A 23,802-nucleotide genomic window follows, 5' to 3' on the forward strand; every position below is an offset into this window, starting at 1 on the left:
CCGAGCGTCGAGCGGCTCGATGAGAGAGCGGGGGCGCAGCTGCGGCGCAGCGGCCGACGCGGGGTCCGCGCCCACCGTAGCCCCGGCCCGGCCTCCTCCTTCGTCGGCTGCTCGCACCTTCCTCCGCCCGCCCAGCGCAGCCTGTCACTGCCCGCGACTCCTAGGGAGCCTCAGGTACCGGCGCCGGCTGGCTCGGAGGAGGGAGGAAGCGGAGACGAACGCCCCCGTCCTCGTCGCCCCACAACGTCCGGCGGGGCCGGGCTCCGGCAGGCCTGGCGGGACGCGGGCGGTGGGGGGGGGGCGGGAAGTGCGCGGCTCGGTGACGAGGAGGCCGGGGAGAAGGCAGGTTCAGGACTGGGGTGTATGGGAAGGGGGCTGGGGATTGAGGGGTGCCCCGGGAGATGCCGGGCAAGCGGCCGGACTGGGGGCGATCTGTGAGGTGTGGGTGGCGGCCACGGGTGCGAGTGGGGCTCCCGGGGTAGGCGGAGCCGGAGTGGGGTGCCGACGTCGTAGCCTGGGGGACAGGTGGGGAAGGGGATGGAGGGGGTGGGGTTGAGCTACCTGCTGGATGGGGCTGGGGAGGAAGAGCGCCGGCCCCGCTGGGACTCCAGTCACCCGGAGGTGCTGGGGGTGAATCCGGACACTTGACGGGTCTGGGGAACCCCATTTCCCATCTGCTTCCCCTTCCGGGCGGTTATATATATATATATATATATATATATTTTGTGTGTGTGTGTGTGGCCGGGAAACTGACAGCCAACCCAGATTGCTGATGAGAAACCGGCGGGGGGCGGCCGGTGTTGTGGGGGGTGGCCAAGGAAAGGCTCCACCAAATTTCAGCTTTCTGTGCAACGTAATACATACAGATGGTGATGTTTGTTTTGTTGTGGTTGTGTGTGTGTGTGTGTGTGTGTGTTTTGCTTTGTTAAGCAAAAGAAAAGAAAAAGAAATCGACCTTAATTAAACCGGTTAGAAGTTTCAGTGTTAAAGCCATCGACTGGAGAACGTAGTAGTGCAAAAGAAAAAGAAAATGCATGTCTTAATCGTATGATGAAAGTGGTGTTGTTTTTGTTGTTGTTTTTGTCCCCACACAAGTGAATTGTGTAGTGTTTTGCCCTCAATATGGAGATAATACCGTGGTGGCTCCCTTGCTTACGTTTCTAGACTCAAATGTCTGAACTGACAAGTTTTTGTTTGTATTTGCTTTTTTGGTGGGGGTTCAGGGGCTTAAACTCACCACCTGGCACCTAACTCTGAGCTTTTTTTTGTTCTCTGGGCTAATGCTCTATCACTTGAGCCACAGTTTCACTTCCCTAACAAGTAGGTTTGTTTGTTTGTTTTGTGTGTCATGGGACTTGAACTCTGGGCCTGGGGCCCTGCCCCTGAGCTCCTCAGCTCAAGGCTACTGCCCTACCCCTGGAGCCTCAGCCCCACTTCCCATTTTCTAGAGATTAGTTGGAGATAAGAGTTTCAACTCTTTAGTGCCCAGGTTGGCTTTGAATGGAGATCCTCATATGTTAACCTCCTGTGTAGCTAAGATTACAGACGTGACTGCACCCTGCTTGACAAGTCGTTTTTGAAGGAGATATGCCCAAGTCTGCATTCTGAGAAAGTCTAATTTCTGCTGGTTGTTTGGTTGCAGATATTATCAGTTGCCCTGTGTTTCATCAAACATAGTTAATTAATGTTCCTTCTGCTCTGCTAATGGCACTTCCATTTCTTGGTTTCTTGAAGCTTTTCTGTGGATTATGGGACTTATGGGGTTTACTCCTCATTTAGTTTTATTGCATCTTAAAAGTGTTATGTAAGCCTGTTGTTTGCTTTGAACTGTTGAAGCACCCTTATGTAGGGATTAAATATAAATAAAACAGTTAAAATTAAAGAAAAATCTGTAGATTTTCAATTGTTTGCTTTGTCATGTTTTCCCATGCATTCTGAAACATTTCAGCATGAATGATTCAGAAGACAATGTAGGAAAAGTAAAATGGGCCAGCTATATGTGACAGTAATATTGAGGCATGAAAAATTCTAGAGTTGTTGCTTGGGTGGCACGAGTGGTTTGTGTTACAAGTGCTTAAGTTTCCAAATTGGAGACATCCCCCCCCAAAAAAAAGGTGTTTGTGTTAATTTGTCTTGGCATGAAGCTGACTTTACTAGTATTTCTTAGATGTTTTTGTTTGCTGGCCTTGAGGCATGATCTCAGGGTCTGGGTCTGAGCATTTTCGCTGTGCTGTCTCTGAGCATTTTCGCTCAAAGTTAGCATTCTACCACTTGAGCTATAGCTCCACTTACACTTTTTGATGGTTAATTGAAGGTAAGAGTCCTATGAAGCTGGGTCACTTGTGGCTCATGCCTGTCCTAGCTACTTAGGAGACTGAGATCTGAGGATCGTGGTTCAAGGCCAGCCTGAGCAGGAAAATCTGTGAGACTCTTATCTCCAATTAACCATCAGAAAACAGGAAATGGCGCTGTGGCTCAAGTGGTAGAACACTAGCTTTGAGCTGAAGTGATCAGGAACAGCGCCCAGGTCCATAGTTCAAGCCTCACTACGGACAAAAAAAAAAAAAAGTCCCATGGACTCTCCTGCATGGGCTGCCTTTAAACGAAGATCTTCAACCTCAGCCTCCTAAGTAGCTAGCATTACAAGCCTGTGCCATCAGCGCACAGATTATGATGCATAATCAGTTCCCTGTAAAATCGCACTGCATATTAATATACCAAAGTCTGTGAGATAGCAAAGGGAACTGACTGTTTAATCTAGTTGTTTTAATATACAAAAACACATTTTCTCCTCCCCCATCATAACTTTTCGTAAACCCCCAAATTTTTATTTGGGGATTTCTTCCCTCCAGAAAGCAAGCAGTTTGCATCCAATTTTTGAGAGAAATCAATTTCTGACCCTGTCTATCTACCTGAAGATAGATTCAGGTGCTGTAAGTTGAAGGCTCAGTCTCACAGTTTAACCCCCATCACACATACACTTGAGATGCTAGTCTGGAGTCTTAGATTGTTGCACCCGTGCTTCTGATTATCAGCTACAAACTGGGGCAGCCATAATGGCTAGAGTCTTACAGAATGGTGGGACACACTTAGTTTGCTGTGTTTTTTTTTTTTTTTTTATAAAGGATGCTGCAAAGGATGTGGCCATATTCTATATGTATTAGATGCCTGCGGAAAGGTGTGGTAGATGAAGCTAGGAGTTTCCATGTACCTTCCATGCACCTTCCATGCCACCATCCTGGAACCACTCTGTGTCCAGTTAGTTACCCAGGAGCTCTCTGGAGCTCCATCCCCTTGGATTTTTATGGAAGTTTCATTTGTAGGTGTTCTGGATTATATGGGCCATTGGGAGTCAATTCAACCTGCAAGGTTCTTCTCACCCCAGAGATTGAGGGGGCTGAAACATCCCAACCTTTTAATCATGCCTTGGTCTTTCCTGCTGCTAGCACTTATTCTAAAGTTGGGGCTTCCTGCAACCAGTCATGTTAGGAGCATGCAAGACTTTTCCACACTTCCAAAGACTCCAAGTGGTTTTTTTTGTTGTTGTTGTTTGGTTTTGTTTTGTTTTGTTTTTTGGTCAACTGGTTGTGGGACTTGAACTCTGGGCCTGGGTGCTGCCCTGAGCTCTTCAGCTCAAGGCTAGCACTCTACCTCTTGAACCACAGTGCCACTTCCAGTTTTCTGGTGGTTAAATGGAGATAAGAATCTCACAGACTTATTCCCGGCTGGCTTTGAACCACAATCCTTAGATTCCAGCCTCCCGAGTAGCTAGAATTACAGGTGTGAGCCACTGGCACCCAGCAATCCAGAGGATTTTAGGCACTGCATGTCACAAAGCAGAAGGAATACCTCAGGTAGGTAGGTCAGTTGATAGGTAGATAGAGTGCTTTGTGAGTGAATATATATACAAGTACATAATATTATAAATTACATTATCACACAAGAACTTGCAAAATTTAGCTCTCTTCCTGCAGCACCAGTGGAAAATGATAGTTTGAATGTTTTTGTTTGTATTATATATGAACAGCCAATGTCTTTTTTGTTTGTTTATTTTTGGTAGGTAATGGGGCTAGAATTCTGGCCTGGGTGTCATCCCTGAGCTCTTCAGCTCAAGGCTACAGCTTGAGCCACAATACCATAGCCATGGTGCCACTTCCCATTTTCTAGTGATTAATTGGAGATAAAAGTCTCATGGTCTTTTGTGCCTGGGCTGGCTTTGAACTGTGATCCTTAGATCTCAGCCTCTTCCTAAGTAGCTAGGATTACAGGCTGTGGCACCCAGCTTGACTATCCAATTTTATGCGAAAGCATAGAAATGACTTGGTTTTTTAGATAAGAAAACTGAATCATTGCTTACTGAGCTAATTAAAAATGAGGAACTGGAAGTGTACTATTGTCATCAGCTGCAAGATAAAATCATAAAGGAAACTATTTTCAGGGATGCACCCCTCTAGGACCCACTATCTGTGCTTTCATTTTGCCAACTCTTAGAAGAGGTCCATTTTCTCCAGGTAGTTTCAAGGTTTTAACATTACTGATGTGTTGCTGCCTGAGTCACTGGAGTGAATCAGGGGAGAGGGGAGAGAGTCCGTATCACACAGGGCCTTGTACACTGCCTCATATTTAGCTTCTGCTTAAAGGTTTCCAACCTGATCCGATTTATTTTCTCTTTAAGGTGAATACTTCCTCTGCTGGGAAACAGAAGAGTACCTTGTGAGTAAAAATATGCCCCCCAAGTTCAAGCGCCACCTAAATGATGATGATGTTACTGGCTCTGTGAAAAGTGAAAGGGTGAGTTCAAAATCTTAAAAAAAGAAAAAAGATACAAAGTATGTTTTTTAATTCTAAGTATATTTTTAATTCTAATAATAGAAAAAATGACAAGTTAAGTTCATGGCTGTTTCAGGGACAGTAAAAGGGATGAACAGATTCTTTCTGCTCATCTTAACTGGTCATTGCTGACATATAAGATGTCAAAAGACAAGTTAACAGGAGAAAGAATAATAGTTTATTTGCTCTTAGTCGTTTTTTTTTGTTTTTTTTTGTTTTTTTTTTTTTTTTTGCCAGTCCTGGGCTTGAGCTCAGGGCCTGAGCACTGTCCTTGGACTTTCTCAAGGCTAGAGCTCTACCACTTGAGCCTCAGCACCACTTCTGGCTTTTTTCTATGTATGTGGTACCGAGGAATCGAACCTGGGCCTTCATGCATGCTAGGCAAGCACTTTAACCACTAGGCCAAACTCCCGGCCCCTCTTAGTCTGTTTTATATGACATGGGAACCTTCGGATTTAAGCCTAAAGACCAAAGTTGACTCCATTTTTATGCCTCAGTTCAATGACACATTGACAACCATGTAGAAATCTGATTATTGAAAAAGCATGTGATCTAATGTAATAGACTAAGTGGGAGGGAGGGAAGCTCATCAAGGCCTATCTATCCAGATTTGCCCTAGCCTCCCTTCGCATCATCACTGACTTCTGGAAGGAAGGAAGTTATGAGGCTGGATCCTTTCCAGAGCTGAGGTCTCATGACTGCAGTCAGACAGTGTAAATCAGAGAAGGTTTTAATGGCAACCTCCTAAACAGAAAGGTAGGGGAAGATTAGGATAACCTTTTTAAGTTTTATGGCTGTCTTTGGGGAAAGGAGGTTCTGGTTTCTATGTCCTTCCCTGGGGAAGAAGAATTCTAGTATCTGTGGCTTTACTGGAGGAAGAATGAGGGATAAAACAGTAGATCAGAAGACAGAAACTTCTGAGGTCTTAGAGTATCATTTTTTCTGAGCTGCCAATACACTGTTCTAACCTTGTTTTTTTCATAGTAAGCATATTAAAAGTTACATTATATCTGAGTTTGTAGTTTAGTGGTAGAGCACTTACCTGCCATATATAAGGCCCTGGGTGTTCAGTCCCCAGGACTATGACTACAATTACTACTGCTACTACTAGTGGTAGTAGTAGTTAGATTATTTACAACTGAATTTTGCTTCTGTTATTGATAAAAATCATTGTGCTTATTGTTCTAGTCTTTCCTAATTTTTGTTCAGATATGTACTCCTTAGTTAGAATGCTGAAATCAAACACATCTGGGATTCAAAATGTTTCAGACTCTACCTTACTGGTAAAATGCTTGAGTTTCATCCTTTGAATTACAAAGGAGAAGGGAAGAAGGGAGGAAGGGAGTTGTTTGAACTCCCATCCAGTGTAGCATTTATTGGTTTGTATGTGCCAGTCCTGGGGCTTGAACTCTGGGCCTTCGAGCTGTCCCTGAGTCTTTTGGCTCAAGGCTAGTATTCTACCACTGAGTCACAGTTCAACTTTTTGCTTTTTAGTGGTTAATTGGAGATAAGAATCTCAAGAACTTTACTGCCCAGGCTGTCTTTGAACTGCAATTCTCAGTTCTGAGTGTCCTGAATAGCTAGGATTACAGGTGTAAGACACTGGTGCCTGGCTGTATAGATTTTATTTTTAAGTAGAGACACTCACACCCTGACATTCATGTGATAACTAATACGTGTGGATGTATTGTGTACCATTCCATGTCTCTGCTAGTGCCTCACCCTGATAAATGGATAGTTCAATTATTATATTATACACCAGCTAGTACTTGGTATGTAGAACAATGCCCTAGCATGTGAAAATAGTCAACAAGAATTGTTAAGTGAGGCCGGGAGTTTGGCCTAGTGGTTAAAGTGCTTGCCTAGCATGCACGAAGACCCGGGTTCAATTCCTTGGTACCACATACATAGAAAAAAGCTGGAAATGGTGCTGAGGCTCAAGTGGTAGAGCTCTAGCCTTGAGAAAGTCCAAGGACAGTGCTCAGGCCCTGAGCTCAAGCCCAGGACTGGCCAAAAAAAAAAAAAAAAAAGAATTGTTAAGTGAATATTTAATATGGCATTCTCTCACTTTTCAACTTAAGTATCACACTCTGCCCTGTACATTTATTCTACCCTTCTTCCACTTCCCATTGAGCTGTTAGCAAGTGAAGTTTTTCATTGTCAATCTGAAATCTCAGTCTTTCTTTTTTTGACAGAGAAATCTTTTGGAAGATGATTCAGATGAAGAAGAAGACTTTTTTCTGTAAGTTTTGTTTGTTTTTGTTTTTTTTTATTGCTTTACAAGTTTATCAGAGTTTAATTGACATAGCTTTAAATGCATGTATTCAAAGTGTACAGTATGCAATGTAACATGTATTATAAACTTAGGAAATCCTTACCAAAATCAATAATGAACAAGAACATCACCCCCAAAGTTTCTTCAGTTATAATTCTTGGTAATCCACTCCAGAGTAATCACAGCTCTGCTTTCTATAACTATGGAACCTATGGCTTGTGTTTTGTAGCACTTTCTATAAATGAACTTATAAAATATATCCCCTCCTTTTTTTTTTTTTTTGCTAGTCCTGGGCTTGAACTCAGGGCCTGAGCACCGTTCTTGGACTTTCTCAAGGCTAGAGCTCTACTACTTGAGCCTTAGCACCACTTCCGGCTTTTTTCCATGTATGTGGTACTGAGGAATTGAACCTGGGTCTTCATGCATGCTAGGCAAGCACTCTACCACTAGGCCAAATTCCCACCCCCTCCTTTTTTTTAAGCTTCTTTTGCTCATAATAATTATTTAGAGGATTCACCCATGTGTCAGTAGTTGGGGGTTTTCTCAGTAGCATTCATTTATAAATATATTTTATATAAAGTATTTTTATGTTACAATGAGTATTACAATTGATGAATATTTTAATTAACACTGTAATGTGGTAAATATTGAAATTTACTTATTCCCTTGCATATGGATTTTTCAATTGTTTCTAGTTTTTGACAGTTACAGGTAAAGGGGCTATAAACATTAGTATGTTTTTTTATGTGGACATAATGCTAATTTCTAGAAGTGAAAGGCTACTGTATATTTACAACCATTTTCCAAAATGATTATACAATTTTATATGCTCCACAGTAATGTATAAGAGTTTAATTGCGGGGCCTGGAGTTTGGCCTAGTGGTTAAAGTGCTTGCCTAGCATGCATGAAGACCCGGGTTCAATTCCTCAGTACCACATACATAGAAAAAAGCCAGAAGTGGTTCTGAGGCTCAAGTGGTAGAGCTCTAGCCTTGAGAAAGTCCAAGGACAGGGCTCAGGCCCTGAGCTCAAGCCCCGGACTGGCCAAAAATAAATAAATAAAATGATTATTTATTTAAAAAAAGTTTAATTGCCATTAATTGTCATTTAATTGTCATTAATACCAGTAAGCCAGTCTGTTTCACTCAGCTAGTCTCATAGGAGTCAGGTAGTAATTCTTGGTTTTAGTTTACATTTCACTAATGACAAGTAATGTTGGAAATATCTTTTTACTAAGTTAAAAATTTTCAAATATTCTGTATACAAGTTGTCATATATGTTTGCATATGTTTACTGTGAATCTGTAACTTAACCTGTAATTTTTATAATAGTATAACTGAAAGATTAAAGCTTTGAGATTATTTTTTTTTATTTAATTTTGACTATCTTGGGGCTTGAACTCAGGGCCTTGGACTTGCTAGGCAAATATCCCTTTATTTGAGCTACATCCCTTCAGACTTTGTTTTTTTTTTTAAATTTATTTTTATTTTTTGCTGGTCCTGGGGCTTGAACTCAAGGCCTGGGCACTGTCCTTGAGCTTTCTCAAGGCTAGCATTCTACCACTTGAAACACAGCACCACTTGTGACTTTTTCTGTGTATGTGATACTGAGGAATAGGGTTTCATGCATGCTAGGCAAGCACTTTCCCACTAAGCCAAACTCCTGGCCCTTGTTTTATTTTTTGAGATAAGGTTTTGCTAACTTTTCTCCAGCTGGCTTCAAACTCTCAGTCCTTCAGACTCCGCAGTGCTGGATTACAGGCATCTTCACTTTTTCTATTAAGATAGCAAAGGGTCTTTGGGCTGTACCTGTTGCTTAAACAAGCAGTGAAAAAGCCAAACTTTAGTATTTTTAATGATTTTTTTTTTTTGCATTGTCCCTCTTGGTCCACGTTTCATCCTACCCTAAATTAAAAGTGAATTGTAACATTTAGTTTTTCTTGTAATTTACTGGCAGTTTAATTGGTATAGTATAGGTGCTATGGTTTTGTTTTGTTGATACTGAGACATTCTGCTACTTAAGCCACACTCCCAGCTCCCAAAAACATTGGCTTGAATATCATATTTCAGAATTTGGTGATTAAACAGGGTGCTGGTAACTCACGCCTATACTCAGGAGAATGAGATCTGAGATCCTGGCTTGAAGCCAGCCTAGGCTGAAAAACTGGAAGTGGCACTGTGGCTCAACATGGTAAAGCACTAGCCTTGAGCACAGAGAGGCTCAGGGACAGCACCCAGGCCCTGAGTTCAAACCTCAGGACCAGAAAAAAAAAAAAGAATTTAATGATTAAGAAAAAACTGTTTGCCACCAATTATATAAGCCCCGATTTCTCAAAAACATTGAAAATAATTAGGTTAATTATGGCTGCCTGTGTACCAATGCAGTTTAAAAAAACAAACATGATTATGCAATAGATGCTTAGGGGCTGGGAGTTTGGCCTAGTGGTTGAGTGCTTGCCTAGCATGCACAAAGACCCGGGTTCGATTCCTAGGTACCACATATATAGAACAAAAGCTGGAACTGGTGATGTGGCTCAAGTGGAAGGGCTCTAGCCTTGAGAAAGCTCAAAGACAGTGCTCAGGCCCTGAGTTCAGTTCCCAGGACTGGCAAAAAAAAAAAAAAAAAGACAATAGATGCTTAGTATCAAATACGGTTCCAAGGAGACTGCCCATGAGGAAGAAATGCTTAAGCATAAAGTTCAGTAGTGTTCTGTGAGTGCCTGATTTATTTTTTTCTATAATACCCCCAACTTGCACTACAGTATGCCACCTTTCAACAACTCTAATGTTGTCATCTTATCACTTAACTTTTACCCTGATTTGGGGGCCAGGCTTATTTTCACAAAATTAAGGGTAGGGAAACACTTGACTAGATTACACAAGGATCTCAACCCATCTGGGCTGATAGTAACATGCAATCAGGTTGATTAGGTGTATGGATGTGTGCGTTCTGTTTTTGTTTAAGTCTATCATTACTGATATATATTGGTGTATTCTTTTCAGAAGGGGACCATCTGGACCAAGATTTGGAGTTAGAAATGATAAAATTAAGCAGTAAGTTCTCAAGCTACTCCTTTGTTTGAATAATTGTCGTATTTCTATGTTGACCAGGAATTTGGAAAACTACAGGATATGAGCCACGTCTGGCCCTAGCCTGTCCTTGTAAACAAAGTATTATTGCAGCATGGCCCAGTTTGTTTTATTATTACCTCTGTTTCTTTCTAAGTAGCAATGGCAGAGGTGAGTGTTCTCACAACTGAGAATTGTGGCCCACAAATGTTAAATTGCCTGACATTTGATATTATACAGAAAAAAAAAAATGGTTACCTGGATGTGAAAGCACCAGCCCACAATCCCAGCACTCAGTGAATCAGGAGTTCAAAGCAATTCTGGGCTACATAGAAAGACCCTGTCTTTAAAAAAAGAGGGGAGCTGGGAGTTTGGCCTAGTGGTTAAAGTGCTTGCCTAGCATGCATGAAGACCCGGGTTCGATTCCTCGGTACCCCACATACATAGAAAAAAGCCGGAAGTGGTGCTGAGGCTCAAGTGGTAGAGCTCTAGCCTTGAGAAAGTCCAAGGACAGTGGTCAGGCCCTAAGCTCAAGCCCAGGACTGGCAAAAAAAAAAAAAAAAGAGGTTGGTGGGAGGAAAAAGAGAGAAAGAGCAGCAGAAATTATTGACCCTTCCTGTAGACTAAATGTAACCTAATTCGTGTGTGTGTGTGTGTGTGTGTGTGTGTGTGTGTGTGTGTGTGTGTGTGTTGGTCCTGGGACTTAAACTCTTGGCCTGGGTGCTGTTCCTGAGCTCTTTAGGCTCAAGGCTTCCGCCCTACCCCTTGAGCCACAGTGCCATTTCCAGTTTTCTAGTGGTTAATTGGAGGTAAGAGTCTCACTGTCTTTAGTGCCAAGGCTGCCTTTAAACTGTGATCCCCAGATCTCAGCTTCCTGAGTACCTAGGATTATAGGCATGAGCCACCGTGCCTGGCTAACCTCATTCTTTTTAATTTTTACAAAGCTGTCCTTGAATTATACTCAGTAAATGTAAGATTTGGGTTTTTTCTTGTTTATATTTTGTCAGATCTATTAGATTTAGCATAACCTGAAGATCTATTTTAATTATTTTTAATTCGCATTTTCAGAATCATAAGAGAATAGATTTAATTTTTCTATAGCATTTTTAATCTACTTCTACATATTTTCATATCTGTTATGAACCCTAATCCAAATTTTAGATTAGGGCTTAACTAATTTTTAGTTTAAAATTTTTGCAATATGTATCACTTAGCATGAGATGATGAGTAATATGCTGGGGTAATATCTGATATTGGGAAGATATTAATTCTGATGAAAAAGGAAAAGGAATGGATAGCAGTAAATCACTTGATTCTAATTCATACAGTATACCACAGAGAAAAGGAAGAGTAGCCATTTCTAGACTGCAGTTAAGTGGGTTTATTTGGTTTCTTTTCAGTTGTAGGGCTTGAACTCAGGGCCTGTGCACTGCCCTTGAGTTCTTTTGCTCAAGACTAGTGCTCTATTACTTGAGGCAGAGCTTCACTTGATTTTTGGTGGTGTAGATAAGAGTGTCACAAATTTTCCTGACTGGGCCAGCTTTGAATTGCAATCCTTAGATGTTAGCTTCCTGAGTAACTACAATTACATACATGAGCCACAAGCATAGCCCTGCTTAGTTAAGTGGTGTTTACATTCTGCAAATATTGCCTGCAGAAATGTGTTCATACTTTATCAGTACCTGGACTGTGATAAGAAACTGTTTTATGACAGTCTCCTAAGAGAGACATGGCTGTGCATGGAAAATAGCCTCAAACCACCCTTTAAGGTTCCAGAAAAATCACCAAGGCATTCTACAAAGAGTCAGAGCTGCTGTGCTCAATCAAGCCTATATGATGTGTGAGTGCCTGCAAGGGTACCAGTGTGTTATAGCTGAGCCAGAATGACTTCTATGTCCATCCACAGCCCCTTTTTCTTACACTTCATTTGTTGTTGAAGTAGAGGGCAGTAGTGATGATATACTGATGTCTTTGCCCTGATAATTATGCTTTACCTATCTGTAATCCCTAAGAAAGAAGGTCTTTTCAGTTTGATTTTCCAGTTGAACCTTAAAACCACTGCCAGCTGTACACAGTAGTTAGCATAGAATATATGTATAGGTACTTAAATTTGGACGATAACTTTGTCAAAGACTTTTAGAGTAGTAAGGACTTAACTGAGAAAATATAATGGCTTTTACTCTGAAGTTGGAGACTGGCCACAAGTAATTAGCAGTCATCAGATGCTCAAATTAAGCCTTAATGGCTTAACTTCATGAATTGCTAATCATTTTTTTTTTTTTTGCCAGTCCTGGGCTTGAGCTCAGGGTTTGAGCACTGTCCTTGGACTTTCTCAAGGCTAGCACTCTACCACTTGAGCCTCAGCACCACTTCCAGCTCTTTGCTATGTATGTGGGGTACCGAGGAATCAAACCCGGGTCTTTGTGCATGCTAGGCAAGCACTCTACCACTAGGCCAAACTCCCGGCCCCATGAATTGCTAATCAAAACAGGACAACATTCACCATTGTGCTCAACATGGTACAGCAGAACTTGTCATACCATGTCATACCACTTTCCAAAAAAAAAATTCTGGCATTAGTTTAGGACCCATAGTTGATCGTTCTCATTAAGGTATTTTATTACCTCTTAACATTTCAAAAGCAAATTTCCTTTTTTTTTTTTCTTTCCTTTTTTGGCAGTACTAGGGTTTGAACTCAGGGTCTCATTCTTGCTAGGCAGGTGCTGTACTATTGAGCCATGGATGAAACCATTTTTGTGCTATATTCTCCCTGGACTATGATCCTCCTATCTTACACTTCCTGACCTACCTGGGATGGCAGACACAGCCACCATGCCTCACTTCTTCCTTTGAAATAGAGTCATCTTCTGTACTTTTCTTACTAGGTTTGTCTGGAAATATGATTCCCCTTATTTTCAGCCTTGTACTAGCTGGAGTGGCAGGCATGTGCCACCACACCCATGAAATTTTTTCCTAGGCTGGCTTTGAACCATATGTTCACAATCTTAGCCACCAAGTAGTTACTACGGATGTGAGCCACTAACACTTAAAGGGAGCATTTCTTTACTGCATAGATCATCAGCATTGTTTATTTATTTGACTATGATTTTCCATTAATTATTATTACTTTTAATATGAAGGATTTTATTTTTTTCACTATTAATGCTGATAACTGATTAAAAGAACAAAAATACCAATATCACTTTTTAGGGAATGTAGGGGGGCAAGATTTTAGTTATTCGTGTGGCTATATAAAGATTTGGTTTTTCTTTAGGATGTTTCCTTTGCTTCTAAGTTAAATAATAGCATTTTTTAATGCTACTCTGTTGAATGGTTAATATTCATGAGTAAGCATCAATGTATGTAGTTACAACAATAAACAGAACTTTAAAACTTCTTTTGTCAGCAGTACCTTAAAAGGCCACAAGATGGGGATGTTAATGATGAAAATACATGTTTTCTTTATAAAATAAGGGATGACTAAGTCTTACAGAACACAATTTTTTTTTTCCTAATGGAAAAGTACATAAAGCACATACTTAGGCACTGTACTGAGTCTTTGAAAAACTATAACTTTTAACTCTATTGACAGAAATTATCACCATCATTTTAATGTTGAGAGACTTGCAAAGTAACTTCCATAGTCACAAACATAATAAGTGATAAGCTGGATTGCAAAACCACATACAAACGTAGTCTCTGTACTACTACAAGAGGATGTAACCAGCACTGAAAATGCCTTCTTCCATCTGTCCCTGTCCTGTCTTCCTATATGACAATAATGCCATGGTATGAATCTTACTCCTCCTTTCCAAACTCGCTTTTCAACTGAGCTCTCAAGTTTTCTAGTTCAGTTAAATACCATTATGTTTCTACTATCACTTAGCTACCAGACTATGAATTTAGTTATAATGTATTTTCTTTATTCACTTTTTTATCCTGTCATTTAGGGTAAATACCCTGAAATATCCCTGACTTTACATAGAATGAGGTGTTGGTAACATGTATTCCTTTTTTATCTCATGGGAAGTGTGAGAAGAGGACTGGTGTTAGCTCTACTTTGAAGGTCTGGTAGAATTTGGCTAGATCCAGATGGCCTTGGGGTTTTTTGTTGTTGTTGGAGATTCTACTGTTCCTACTATAGCTCCCTAAGTGGCTTATATTCTCTTGGTTCAATTTTGGTAAGTCAGCTATATTTAAATTTTTATCTTTTCCTTTTAGATTTTCTAGTTTATTTGAGTTTAGGTTTTCAAAGTATTCCCTTATAATCCTTTGGATTATTTTGATATATCCCTTGTGATATTTCCTGTTTCATCTTTCTAATTTTATTAATTTGAGTTCTCTCTCTCTCTCTTTCTCTCTCTCTTTCTCTCTCTCTCTCCCTCTCCCTCTCCCTCCCTCCCTCCCTCCCTCCCTCCCTCCCTCCCTCCCTCCCTCCCTCCCTCTCTCTCTCTCTCTCTCTCTCTCTCCCTCCCTCCCTCTCTCTCTCTCTCTCTCTCTCTCTCTCTCTCTGTTAAAATACCCAGGACTATGCTGGGTGTGGTGGCTCATACCTGTAATCTTAGCTACTCAGGAGGTTGAGATCTGAACATCAAGGTTCAAAGCCAGCCCTGGCACAAAAGGACCTGAGACTCATCTCCAGTTAACCTCTAGAAAAAGGGAAGTGGGGCTTGGCTCAAGAGTAGGGTGGTAGCCTTGAACTGAAGAGCTCAGGGACAGAGCCCAGGCTGAGATCAAGCCCAGTGACCCACCAAAAAAAAAAAGTTTCAGAAGTTATGAACAGTCTAGGATAATCAATAATTATATCTTCTTTTAAACTAGTGTGCAGAATCAGGTGGATGAAGTTATTGATGTCATGCAAGAAAATATTACAAAGGTAATTGAAAGAGGGGAGAGACTAGATGAACTGCAGGACAAATCAGGTACAGACACCACACATACTTATTGATATTAACCCATGCTTTCTAATGTATGCCTCCTATTTGTTTAGCTGTTGCTTAAAATTTTTGGCTTAGTAAATTAATATTTGATTCTGAAAGCTATAATTTTCATGATATAATTTTAGTTCCCTTTACGTTGAATCATCTTATTATTGAATCATTTCCTAATTGCTTAGGCAAGAATGCAGAATTTTAAAATACATTGTTATAGAGCTGTTTTTTTATGACTTGCTACATTGATTTTCATTACTTTAAATCTGATATTGTTATTTTATGCCTTCTCTGGTAAGTTATTAATCTTTCTTTACCAACTGAATATATTGGCCCCAGGAGCTGTAACCATCCCTGGCACATATTAGTCATTCAAATGGTGAATGGTTAATTCTTGACAGACTTGTTTAATCAAAATGCAGTCATTTAAAAATTTCATAGTTTACTTCAGAATGACTTAAAGGTCTCTAAGAATCGAATCACTTCATGAGTAATTTTTTCTAGGGATGTGCCAAGCTTTTTTTGTTTTGTTTATTTTCTTATACTGAGAATTAATTTGCAGCTATTGAAATGAATATTTTCTTATCTTTGTGTGACTAAAGAATCCTGTTCTGTCATTAAATCTTTCTCTCCATCTATGTGATACAGAAAGCTTATCGGACAATGCAACTGCTTTTAGCAACAGATCCAAACAACTTAGAAGGCAAATGTGGTGGCGTGGCTGCAAGGTGAGTAAGTCAGTAAATATTAGGGAGATTGGACAGGATCTCAAAGACTTGAGGAAGCAGTACTCTAAAATGTAAGCTCTGTGAGGACAGAAACTATAATTGTCTTGTGCATTATTTCTTCTGAACATGGGCCATGGTAGGAAGTCAGTAAATGCCTGTTGAGTTAATTATTTCCTTTGGGGACACAAATAACTAAAGGACTCAAGCAGTGCCTAAAAAGTATTGACTAGATTTGTTCATGAAAGGAATACACATCTTACCCGTAGTTTAGCCAACTCTTTTTTGTGTGTGCATCATGGAGCTTGAAGAATTGACTTTTGCACTGACTCTAAGCTCTTTAGCTCAAGGCTACCGCCCTACCCCTTGAGCCACAACCCCATTTTCCAGGGATTAATTGGAGATAAGAGTCTTCTTTAATGCCCTGGTTTTGAACCACTGTCCTCAGACCTCAGCTTCCTGAGTAGCTAGGATTACAGGCATGAGCTACTGCACCCAGCTTAGCTAACTCTTTTTACAGTTTTTCCCCCCCCTTGGCAATACTGTCCCCAACTAATCACAGAAAAAAGCTGTGGTGCTATAGCTCAAGTGGTAGAAAGTTAGGCTTGAGGAAAAGATGCTCAGGGGCAGCACCCAGGACCAGAGTTCAAGACGCAGGACTGGCAAAAAAATAAGAGCTAGAGAAAAATTGGATTTTCTGTTCAGAGAGGAAAAATTAAAAGCATTGTATAGTCAGAATCTCTTCTGGAAAAAGTATTAAGGAAAAAAGTTTCATGCATTATTCCAGAGAAATAATTCTTTTTTTTTTTTTTTTTTTTTTTTTTTTTTTGCCAGTCCTGGGCTTGAGCTCAGGGCCTGAGCACTGTCCTTGGACTTTCTCAAGGCTAGAGCTCTACCACTTGAGCCTCAGCACCACTTCTGGCTTTTTTCTATGTATGTGGGGTACCGAGGAATCGAACCCGGGTCTTCATGCATGCTAGGCAAGCACTTTAACCACTAGGCCAAACTCCCGGCCCCAGAGAAATAATTCTTTAACAAGGAAAATATAGAACCACTATATTACAAACATATATATTCCTGTAGAATACCTAATGGTAGTGAATTTATCTCTTAAATCAAGTATGACTCCAGTCATTAAGCAGAAAGTGTTCAGAATTTTACAATGAATCTCTCATTCTGTGAGCAAATCTTGTCTTCTCCTTATTCTAGGTTTAATTGAAAAATGTAGACATGAGCTTAGTACGATCTTGCATTTTCAAGTTCAAAAATAATGTTTTAACCTTGACTTTGCCATATGCTAAGGGTTTCTTCCAGGAGTTGCCTTGGATTTACTTAGTTTTGTCTGTCTGTTGTCTTATCCTCACTTCCTGAAGTAGAGCTGTTTCATTGCTCTCCTTGTGTAGAATTCAAACCTTCTATTTTACATTCAGTGTTTAAAAATATTAATTTCCTACTTTTTCTGTAATTTTGTTATTTCTATAGATATTTCTCTACACTAGTTTAGGAAAACTGGACTCATGAGCCATCGCTTCTTTTCCCCAGCATATACACATTCTTTCCACATAGTCCCATGTGCAGTTTGCCTACCTTCTTAACCATATCTAAAGATTTGTACTTCTGGAGATTCAAATGAAAAACAAAATGGTTTTAAGAATATATTTTTAATTTTGAAATAATTTAACTCTTTGCGAAGAAGTCTCTATATGATCTTTTGGTTCCACCCATAGCATTTATCGTAATGAACAACATTGTTCCATAACTTTATAAAGACCACTTAGAGCCAGCGCGGTGGCTCACACCTATAATCCTAGCTACTCTGTAGGTTGAGATCTGAGCATCAAGGTTCCAAGCCAGCCCTGGCACAAAAGGACCTGAGACTCTTATCTCCAGTTAACCTCTAGAAAACGGGGAGTGGGGCTTGGCTCAAGGATAGGGAGGTAGCCTTGAGCTGAAGAGCTCAGGGACAGCGCCCAGGCTGAGCAGCCAGGAGTTTCCATTTATTTTCTAAAATGCTTACCTTCCTTTTTACCCATTGTACGCAATTTGCACGAGCTGCTACGGAAGAGACAAGTGAGGGATTAAAATTCTTGATGTAATCTGACCAGTGGTTCATTCCTGTAATCTTAGCTACTAAGTAGGCTGAGATCTGAGGATTGCGGTTCAAAGCCAGCCCTGGCACAAAAGACCGAAAGACTCATCTCCAGTTGATCATTTGAAAAGGGAAGTAGGGTTTTGGCTCCAGGGTAAACTGAAAAACTCAGGGACAATACCCAGACCCAGAGTTCAAGCCCCATGACCCACCAAAAAAAAAAAAGTTCTTTACATTACAGTGCAGTATGGGACCAGACACCAATTGAAAATTTAGCTCCTATTTCCAGATGTTCTTGAGTTTGAGCCTACTTTGGGTTATCATATTAAGTAATTTTAATAGGAACTGGTGAATAAATTGCATAGCTTTCATGTTATTCTCTTGATTACTTTGTAACTGTCATAAACACAAAGACACCAAAGTGTCACAAGTGATTCAATTTTAATCAGATATCTGAAAATGTTTATGAAAACAGGACTTTAATTCATCATGAATTGAAGGTCAGACTGGGCACTGGTGGCTCATACTCAGTAATCCTAGATACATAGTAGGCTGAGATCTGAGGATTGAAGTTCAAAGCCAGCTCTGGCAGAAAAACCCATGAGACTCTTATCTCCAATTAACTACCAAAAACCCACCCCCCCCCAAAAAAAAAAAAAAACAACACCAAACTAGAAGTGGATCTATGGCTCATGTGGTAGCATGCTAGCTTTGAACAAAAAAAACTCAGGGACAGTGTCCAGGCCCTAAATTCAAGCCTCAGGACTGACGCAAATAACAAATAAGTAAAATAAGTGAGATAAATTTAGAATTTGTTTTAGAATTAAACAATGAATGTGACAATTTTCCATAGATAATTGAGTAAAATGTCAGTTGAGTAAAACGACTTCCGGTTTTTCTTAACTGAAACTGACGGAAAGAAAACTCTTTAGCAAATTATTTATAAATGAGGTTATTCATGCAGAATCTAAAATGTGTTCCTAACCAGTACAGTGGTTCACACTGGTAATCTTAAAACTAGGGGATGCTGAGGCAGAAGGATTGGGTTTGAGTACTGCCAGGCATACATAATGAGTTCTAGGCCAGCTTTGGCCTATAGTAAGTCCTTGAACCAAAACAACAAAGTATTCGTAATACTAAAAAGATTCCTTGAAATGGCAATTAAAACACCATGGAGAAAACAAGAAGAAAATTATTCTTATATATTCTGAACATGAGTGCTATAAAATATGTTTCCATATGTACAGTAGTCTCTCAAGCCACAGTAACAGTTACAGTAACAGTAATATAAAAATGTCCTGACTCAAGAGAGAAGCTAGTATTATTACAGAATAATGTTACAGTTATTTTATCTTAATATTAGTTATTACTGTCTTTAGTACTTAATTTACAAATTAAACATCATAGATATACATATACAGGAACAAATAGTTATGTAGACTTGGTACCACCTCAGGCATCCATGGGGCAGGCACATTCGGGAGGTTGTAACCCTTACATAAGGAAGGACCATGGAGTTTAAACCCTGGGTTTGTTGTCTGTAGGTTCATCATATTGTGGCACTTGGGCAGAGTTGTTGAAGTATACACTTTTCATGTAATCTCACAGTAGAAATAGCATAAGAAACAGACCATAGGTCAAACCTTTGAAAAGGCTTGGATATGAATGCTTAGTTACAGTTTTTGTGCAGTACAGTTTTGTTTGTTTTTTTTTTTTTTGCCAGTCCTGGGCTTGAGCTCAGGGCCTGAGCACTGTCCTTGAGTTTTCTCAAGGCTAGAGCTCTACCACTTGAGCCTCAGCACCACTTCCGGCTTTTTTCTATGTAAATGGTACCGAGGAATCGAACCCGGGTCTTCACGCATGCTAGGCAAGCACTTTAACCACTAGGCCAAACTCCCGGCCCACAGTACAGTTTTGAATGACAAAAATGCAGTGCAGTAAAAAGCTTCAAATGTTGGGGGACTCAGTTATTTACAAAGGAGAATTCATAGGAGAAACAAATTGGAAATCTTCCAAGGAATGTGCCTGTTGCATGCTGAACTATTTTATTTGGTGAATAGGAGAACAGATAGCCCTGGCTTTGTTATCAAGTAGAATACCTTTCATGTGTTCTTTTTGTTTATTGTAGATAAAAGCCATCATGGCTTTGGTTGCTGTTATCCTTTTGCTAGTGATTATCAGTAAGTATTTTATTGACTTATTTTTTTTGTTATTTTGAATTCATTTTAATTCCTTTTAACATCAGTTTACATGGGCATATCTAAAACAAGATTGGATAATGACTTCTGACTTAAGAGTCCTTAACCTATGATGTATGGGCTTCAGAAAATATTGGTGAGATTTTATATGAATATGTGAATTTTTATATCTTTGTCAGATTCTTACAAAGAACTCATTTCATCCTCTTTGTCCTTACCAACGACACAGGGCAAGTCTGGTTCCTGTTATACCAGAATGTTCTTTTTTTGTTGTTTTTTACTACTAATTTACAGGTACTTTTTTTTTAAATCTGATGATAATGACTTGGAAAGGCAAATCCAGATATCTAGTTAAATTCCTTGGATATATTTTGTTTTGCATGTTTTGGATTTGAACTTGATTTGAGGTACTAAAGCCTAATTTGTTCTTAATGTTCTTTCTTTTTGTATATCTGTGCTCAAGCTGGGGCTGGGACTCAGGGCCTTGTGCCCTTACTTGGCTTTTTCATTCAAGATTTGTGCTCTACCACTTGAGCCATACCCTTCCTTCTAGCCTTTTACCTATTATTTGAAAAAAGTTCAGAACTCACTAATTTAGTAGGGGTTTTTTGTGTGTGACTTTATAGACATAACTATCTCCAGTAATAAGGACCAACCATATATACGGGACAATGTTAAAAAGTGTGGAATAGACAGAGAAAAAATAAATTTAACTGTAATCTCAGAGATAGGTATTACTAGTAAAACTGTGGTATATGTATTCAGACTTCCCTATTAGTATTCAGTATGGTTTACACAAACTAAGATTATGTTTTCTAACTAAATATATTGTACATATTTTCCTATGCCATTAAATATTTTTAATATTTTAGCTACTATTATGCCATATTTTACTCAAGATGCCAGTGTTAGACATTTGTTTGTTGAATGATATTTTTCTGTTACTTGTTATTGCAGATAAAAACTTAGCCTTTGGCCCTTTTTAAAAGTGGACACACATACATTTAGTAATATTGCATCTAACATAGCAGATAAATCAGATTTTGATAAATATATTTTTAACTTTTTTTTCTCTTACAGTTCTTATAGTTGTGAAATACCGTACTTGAGTTGATGACAGAGATCCTCATTAAACAAGATCTGGGACAATAATAATAATAAAAGATTGCTGCATAATTTAAATGAAATCTATGTATATAACTTTCAAAACTTCTTTTTCAAGAAACTAAGAGGCAAGTATCCCTTCAAATTGGAACATTGAGAATGTCCATTTATCTTCTTCCCTTCTAACAAAATGTGCTTCGAATAATTATGTTTAAGGCAAAGATAACAATTTTGCTGTATTCCAAGGATCTAATTTGAAGCTAGATACTTGCCAGTTCATTATTTGTGTATATAATTAAACATTGGTGACAGTATTTCATACTAATATGTTAGTGATATAAGGACTTGAATTATTGCATCAAGGTGGGGCTAGACTGGGGTCAAGAAGCCTATGTTGAGTACCAAAATACTATGCTCAAAGGGATACTTAACCATCCCATCAGTAGTTGCAAGAATATCATTCTTTTTCTATTGGAATTGCTTTGCAAGCAATTGCAATTGCTTTCCACAAGTATATAGTTGTAACAAAAACTAAATGTTGTAAATGTTTCTGTCTTCAACTATAACTAAAAGCATTCCAGTAAACCTATTTTTTAACTATATAAGGGAATATGTTAGTAATTCTTTTGATATTTGGATTATGGAAATGGGACATTTAAACAGTGTGAAAATAGTATGGTGTCCTAAAACTGGAGCTAATAAAATTGCTGGAAAATGTCACTGGAGTGTTTGTAAGTGACCACTGTGTAGCTACCAGTCCCTTATCTGTTAAACTCCAGTCCTAATATAAGTGAAATTCACAGGTAACTTTTTCCTTTTTATTTTGGTTGCTAGTCTTTAACCTCTTACCTGAAGTCCTCAAGTCTAGTTATCTACTCCAAGTTTTCTGTCTTTGCATTTTTCTGATCACCCTTGACAGGTAGATAATGCACAGTAATGAATAAGCAGTCAGAAGCATAGTAGTCTGCAGGGGACAAGTGAGTGACAAATGCTAGGGGCTGCCAGACCACAGCTTGTTTTCATAACAGTGCCAACTCCTTTGTATTGTTGAAGTAAGTCAAAGTGATGATGCTTTATGATAATCCTAAAGATTCTACAGAATTTTATACATGTGGTCATCTTAAGTTAGAAATACGGTTAATGGAAAATAATGATCCTGTATAACATTTTATTTATTTGATCATTGTGATTCAAAATGTATAAAACATAGAATCTATGTTTTGTTTCATTCTGCAGTAGTTAGTACAAAGAGGCAAAAATATTCTGTGTAGAATGGAAAGACATTTAATAAGAGAAAAAGCAGTTCAAATGATGTTCAGGGCAATTCAAAGTGAAAATTTAAATATAATTGCCCAAGTTTCTGGTGTCCTGGAAGCATTTGAGAAGAGATAAATATCTTGCTAACTGTGTAACGTGGCTGCTGGCCTCCCCTCTGGTGAGATGTCGCTTAATGGGAGCAGGATCTGAATTGCTTACTGCTCCTGTGACAAAAAAGGTACCGAAGAAAAGGAGCATTTTCAGAATTTCAGTAGCTAAGTTTAGAGATAGAATGGGCAGAGTCAGACCTAACACATCATGTATGTCCTTTACTTGGATTAGAGCTTGACTTGTACATTTGTACATGGTTTTCTGTTAGTTGGTGTCAAAAATCTGGTTTCTCTGCACTATCTGCTAGTGAAAATAAAGATTATTTCTTTAATTTCTAGCTCTTCTTTGAATAAAGTGTGCCACTTTTAAACAATTATAGAAATAAGACTATAAAATATTTTTAAAACCTTAATCATAAAAATAAACATATTTATATAAAAACATTGTATATATGCAGTTGTCTTTGTATCTAAATTGCTGCTGGTGATGGCCGTGTGACTCTAGCACTTGACCGAAAGTGACCCCTGAGGTCCTTAAACTGGCCGGTGGCTTTATGGCATTCCTGTGGTTATGTGAGGTCCAGCACAAGGTAAACAGTTGTTCAGAGTGATGCCAGACCTGCCTTCATTCCCTCCCTTAATCATTCTTTCTCTCATTCAGCTCAGATCATCCTGCACTTGAAAAACTGAAGTTATACCACCATCAAAACATTCCCTAACAACCCTGAAGATGAGCAGAAAAATTCAAGTAGCTTTGCAAATATTAGTTGGTACTAAGTGGAATTAAGTCACTATTTCCTATGCCTGAACCCTTACCTTGGGATTTATGTTTAATTACAGAAGCCTGTTGTCTGGCAGTCATTAATTCTGATTAATCAGTTCCTCCTTCTGATCATCACTTAATGATACCTATAGTCTTTTGGCTCCTCTGACCTAACAAAGCACACTAGAAATTTCCCTAAGGTTTTGTAAATTTGGAGAATTTTTTTTTAATCTTTTGGAGGACTTGATTAAAGGAGAGTTCAACACTGAAGATGGACCAATGTCTAAAGTAGAGGGAGAGAAATTAATACTCATTATATATGTATATAGAAATGCCTTTTGTGAGCTCTCCTATAGATTGCCTGTCATTATAGTCCTTTCTGTCTATTTCTGTATTCTGCATTTGAAAATTATAACATTGGCATCATTAAAGCAGAAAGTGTTACCTGTCAA

At 39.2% G+C, this 23,802-nt stretch overlaps 1 protein-coding gene across 5 annotated transcripts; it reads left to right on the plus strand.

Moving 5' to 3' along the window:
• Positions 1-23,802, plus strand: Vamp4 (vesicle associated membrane protein 4). Of its 5 annotated transcripts, XR_016536840.1 has the most exons (9): positions 2-174; positions 4,676-4,791; positions 7,026-7,072; positions 10,108-10,158; positions 14,995-15,095; positions 15,753-15,832; positions 20,047-20,098; positions 21,197-21,348; positions 23,249-23,802. XR_016536840.1 is itself a non-coding variant. In XM_090340444.1 (8 exons), exons 2-8 carry the CDS (start codon positions 4,726-4,728, stop codon positions 21,223-21,225), a joined length of 423 nt encoding a protein of 140 aa, XP_090196570.1. In that variant the 5' UTR covers positions 1-174; positions 4,676-4,725; the 3' UTR covers positions 21,226-23,802. The 5 variants fall into 5 exon arrangements, 4 of the variants coding, with proteins under 4 accessions (XP_090196570.1, XP_090196566.1, XP_090196568.1 ...); XM_090340444.1 differs by having other exon boundaries at positions 1-174; positions 10,111-10,158; positions 21,197-23,802; XM_090340440.1 differs by having other exon boundaries at positions 21,197-23,802.

The sequence above is a fragment of the Megascapheus bottae genome, chromosome 10 (assembly GCF_031878675.1).
Source record: "Megascapheus bottae isolate mThoBot1 chromosome 10, mThoBot2.hap1, whole genome shotgun sequence".
Lineage (NCBI taxonomy): Eukaryota > Metazoa > Chordata > Mammalia > Rodentia > Geomyidae > Megascapheus > Megascapheus bottae.